Consider the following 3,194-nt stretch of genomic DNA (forward strand, 5'->3'; position numbering starts at 1 on the left):
TTGATGGGTACCCTTCAAGCAAACAGGTCCGACCCCGGTCCGAATCCGCTCCGCCTGAGGCGGAGCTGAGTCCGACTTCGGATCAGAAACTGGTCCGAAGGCGGCTCAAATTAGTATGGAAATTATAATCACCGCGAAGTCGATTGCATATGTATTGGTGTGGTGAAAATCTCCATTCCGAGAAAACGGAGCCGAAGGCGGACCTGAGCCGGAGCAGCGAAAACCTACCAGAAAGAGGAATAAGAAAGGGATGACATTTCGCATTTGCGACCAAAAAAAAGAACAAGATTTATTTTTTTTTTCACTGAAACTGTTTTATTTTTTATTTTATTTTGGCAAACGAAATTTTCACAATAAATACAATATAAAATACAATACATATTTTTCATTTTATTTCATTTGATGCTGCTGCTGTTGTTGGTATTTTTTTAGATACCCAATCGCATGTTTCACCTTCTAGATTTTTCTTCATCATTAGAGATTACATCTACAACACAAGAAGAAACAACATTTTAACCCAAACACTTTGAGCGATATATAAAACATACCTTTTTTGTTTTCCATATTGTTTATAATTTAATAAAATTGTTTATAATTAATAAACTAACATTATACAAACAACGACACGAGACACGACGCGACCAAACACTTCAACAAAAAATAACAAAATGACGCTTTTGCTCTTGTTGGCTATGTCTGTCTACTTTTTTTTCCTTTTCTCAGTTTTCACCACGATTCTCTTAGACTTTGTGTTCATACACAAAAAGTTGCAAGTGTGTGAGTGCAACCCCACTTTTCTCGGTCGGAGGTCGGACCGTCTTTTCTGGACTCCGTTTTCTTGCTTGAAGGGTACCTCCAATGGAACAGGGCTAATGTGGCCGTTACTGTACCCGTGAATCGTTTATTTATATAATTAAATACATCCATGACTGTACGATAGATTACTTTTTTTGGTACTAGATGGCGCACAAAACTGGAAGAGAAGACAATCTGACAGCTGTCATTGTATCGCCCATTTCCGTTTCTTTCTTTTAACAACAACCGCAGTATGAAGTACGTATATATCTAATATAAAATTAAAATTCATAATTTCTAATGTAATCCTTGGATGTTCTCAAGAATTATTTACTTCAATTTATTCTATGTTGAAATATGTTTGGAATTAACTTTTAATTTTCTCAATATTTTAGAATCGGCTTGTGTTCATTCAGCGGGTATAAAATTTACCCCGGCCATGGGAAAACCATGGTCAAGATCGACGGAAAGGTAATCAATTTTGTTTTGATTTACGTGAAATATGTTTAATAAAATTTTTTATTTCATAGACCTTCACTTTTCTCGATAAGAAATGCGAGCGTTCGTTTTTGATGAAGCGCAATCCCCGTAGAGTGACTTGGACCGTTCTTTACAGACGCAAACACAAAAAGGGTATTGAGGAAGAGCTTAAGAAGAAGCGCACCCGTAGAACACAAAAGTTCCAACGTGCTATTGTTGGCGCTTCATTGGCCGAAATCATGGCCAAGCGTAACATGAAACCAGAAGTGCGCAAAGCCCAGCGGGATCAAGCTATTAAAGTTGCCAAGGAACAAAAACGCGCCACAAAAGCTGCCAAGAAGGCTACAGCTCCAGCACCAGCCAAGGTGAAGTCTGCACCAAAGCAAAAAGCAGCTAAGGTTTCACAAAAGTCGGCTCCAAGGGTTGGTGGAAAGCGATAATAAGCATTTTCTAGGGACTTCATTTTTATATGGAAAAGTGTCGGTGAATTAAAAAATAGTAAACATCAAATCCGAGTTTCTTTTTATAAAGTATCGTCGTTTTTACTGTTGTATTTGGTTTTTCATTGTTATTTTTGTTGTTGTGAAAGATGTGTAAAAGAATAAGTTTTGATAATATTTTTTTGAGGATTTGGTTGTTAATTATGTTATTTTTTCGTTGTCAAAGCTGTGAATATGTTTTGATGGAGAATTAGCATTTTTATTAGCTGTTATGAGGTTCGAGATAGTGTAATTGAGAGTCTCGTCGGGATATAAAAATACGCAAAACCGCAAAATTGTATTCGAGAAATTATTATTTGTGTGGAGTGGGCATAATCTAACTATTTAAATAAGAAAAAGCTCAGTTGCAAATTCATTTGACAAACATTTGACTCTTCAAATGTTTCAATCACTGTATGACGTTGCATTCGTACTCCCAAAGGCTTTTATCAGTGATGTCGAACCTCATGATTTATCATGATTCCCATAATTTGCTGCCCCCATCTCATGAACTCATTAAATCTCATGATTTTTCAAATAAAAAAAAATAAAATAAGAAAATAATTAATAATAATATGTTAACCTAATTAGTTGAAAACTTTATTTTAAAACAAACGTGGCTACAAACATTGTCAGTGTTGAATTGCTATACAAAATAAAATTAACCCCTTGGCTATGGGGCTATGACATATCTGTTACAAACCAACAAAGATCTCACAAAAGCGTCTTTTGAAGCCTATAAAAAAATAACTTTACAAAAATAAATTATTTTAAATATTTTTCTTTAAGTCTTGTACGCATCTGAAACGAAACGAAATCTTCCTTACAAAACTTGGTTAGCGAAATCTTGAACGAAATTTAATTTATTTTGTTTTTGCTTTAAAAACTTATTTTCTGATGTTTTTCTTGAATTTTTTGATTTGCACTTTTATTATTTTTACTTTGCTATAATATCCCATGGTATTTTGTCTTTAACATGTTCGCTGTTGATTTTGGAGACTTTAAAATTTTTCGTTTCGCTTCAGCTGCGTACTAGGCTTTACTCCGTAAATTTCGAAATAACTTAGACCCATTTGCTGAAACGAAACTCAAATATTTAAATAGGTAGAACATAAAATCTTACTTTTTTCTCTGCGTAAACTGTCACATAAAGATTTATGTAGAACTTAGGCCGTGTGTGAATTGCGTTAAATAGTTAACACCGTGTAAAATTTTTGACACTATTGAGGTGAAGGAAAAAATTTCAGCTGTAGGCTTATTGTTTAATATTTTTCTCTGCCTCTTCTGCCATGAAACTTCTTTTTAATAAAAAAAACCAAACAAAATCATCTGCAAAAAAAATTTAACCCAAATTTAACCAGGTCCCAGAGCCCAATAAGTTTTTTACAGCTGAAATTTTTTTATTCACCTCAATAGTGTCAAAAATTTTACACGGTGTTA

At 34.2% G+C, this 3,194-nt stretch overlaps 1 protein-coding gene across 1 annotated transcript; it reads left to right on the plus strand.

Moving 5' to 3' along the window:
• Nucleotides 1-976: 976 nt before the first annotated feature.
• On the plus strand, nt 977-1,785 carry LOC129916483 (60S ribosomal protein L24). The gene is made up of 3 exons (XM_055996475.1): nt 977-1,053; nt 1,191-1,266; nt 1,326-1,785. The coding sequence occupies exons 1-3, from the start codon at nt 1,049-1,051 to the stop codon at nt 1,713-1,715; spliced, it is 471 nt and encodes a 156-aa protein (XP_055852450.1). The 5' UTR covers nt 977-1,048; the 3' UTR covers nt 1,716-1,785.
• The last annotated feature ends 1,409 nt before the right edge of the window (nt 1,786-3,194 follow it).

Source organism: Episyrphus balteatus, chromosome 3, assembly GCF_945859705.1.
Source record: "Episyrphus balteatus chromosome 3, idEpiBalt1.1, whole genome shotgun sequence".
NCBI lineage: Eukaryota > Metazoa > Arthropoda > Insecta > Diptera > Syrphidae > Episyrphus > Episyrphus balteatus.

What these genes read in the sequence shown, in the direction of transcription:
- LOC129916483 (XM_055996475.1), top strand. An exon ending in TGGTCAAGATCGACGGAAAG is followed by an intron (nt 1,267 to 1,325) that starts GTAATCAATTTT and finishes TTTATTTCATAG; the next exon opens with ACCTTCACTTTTCTCGATAA.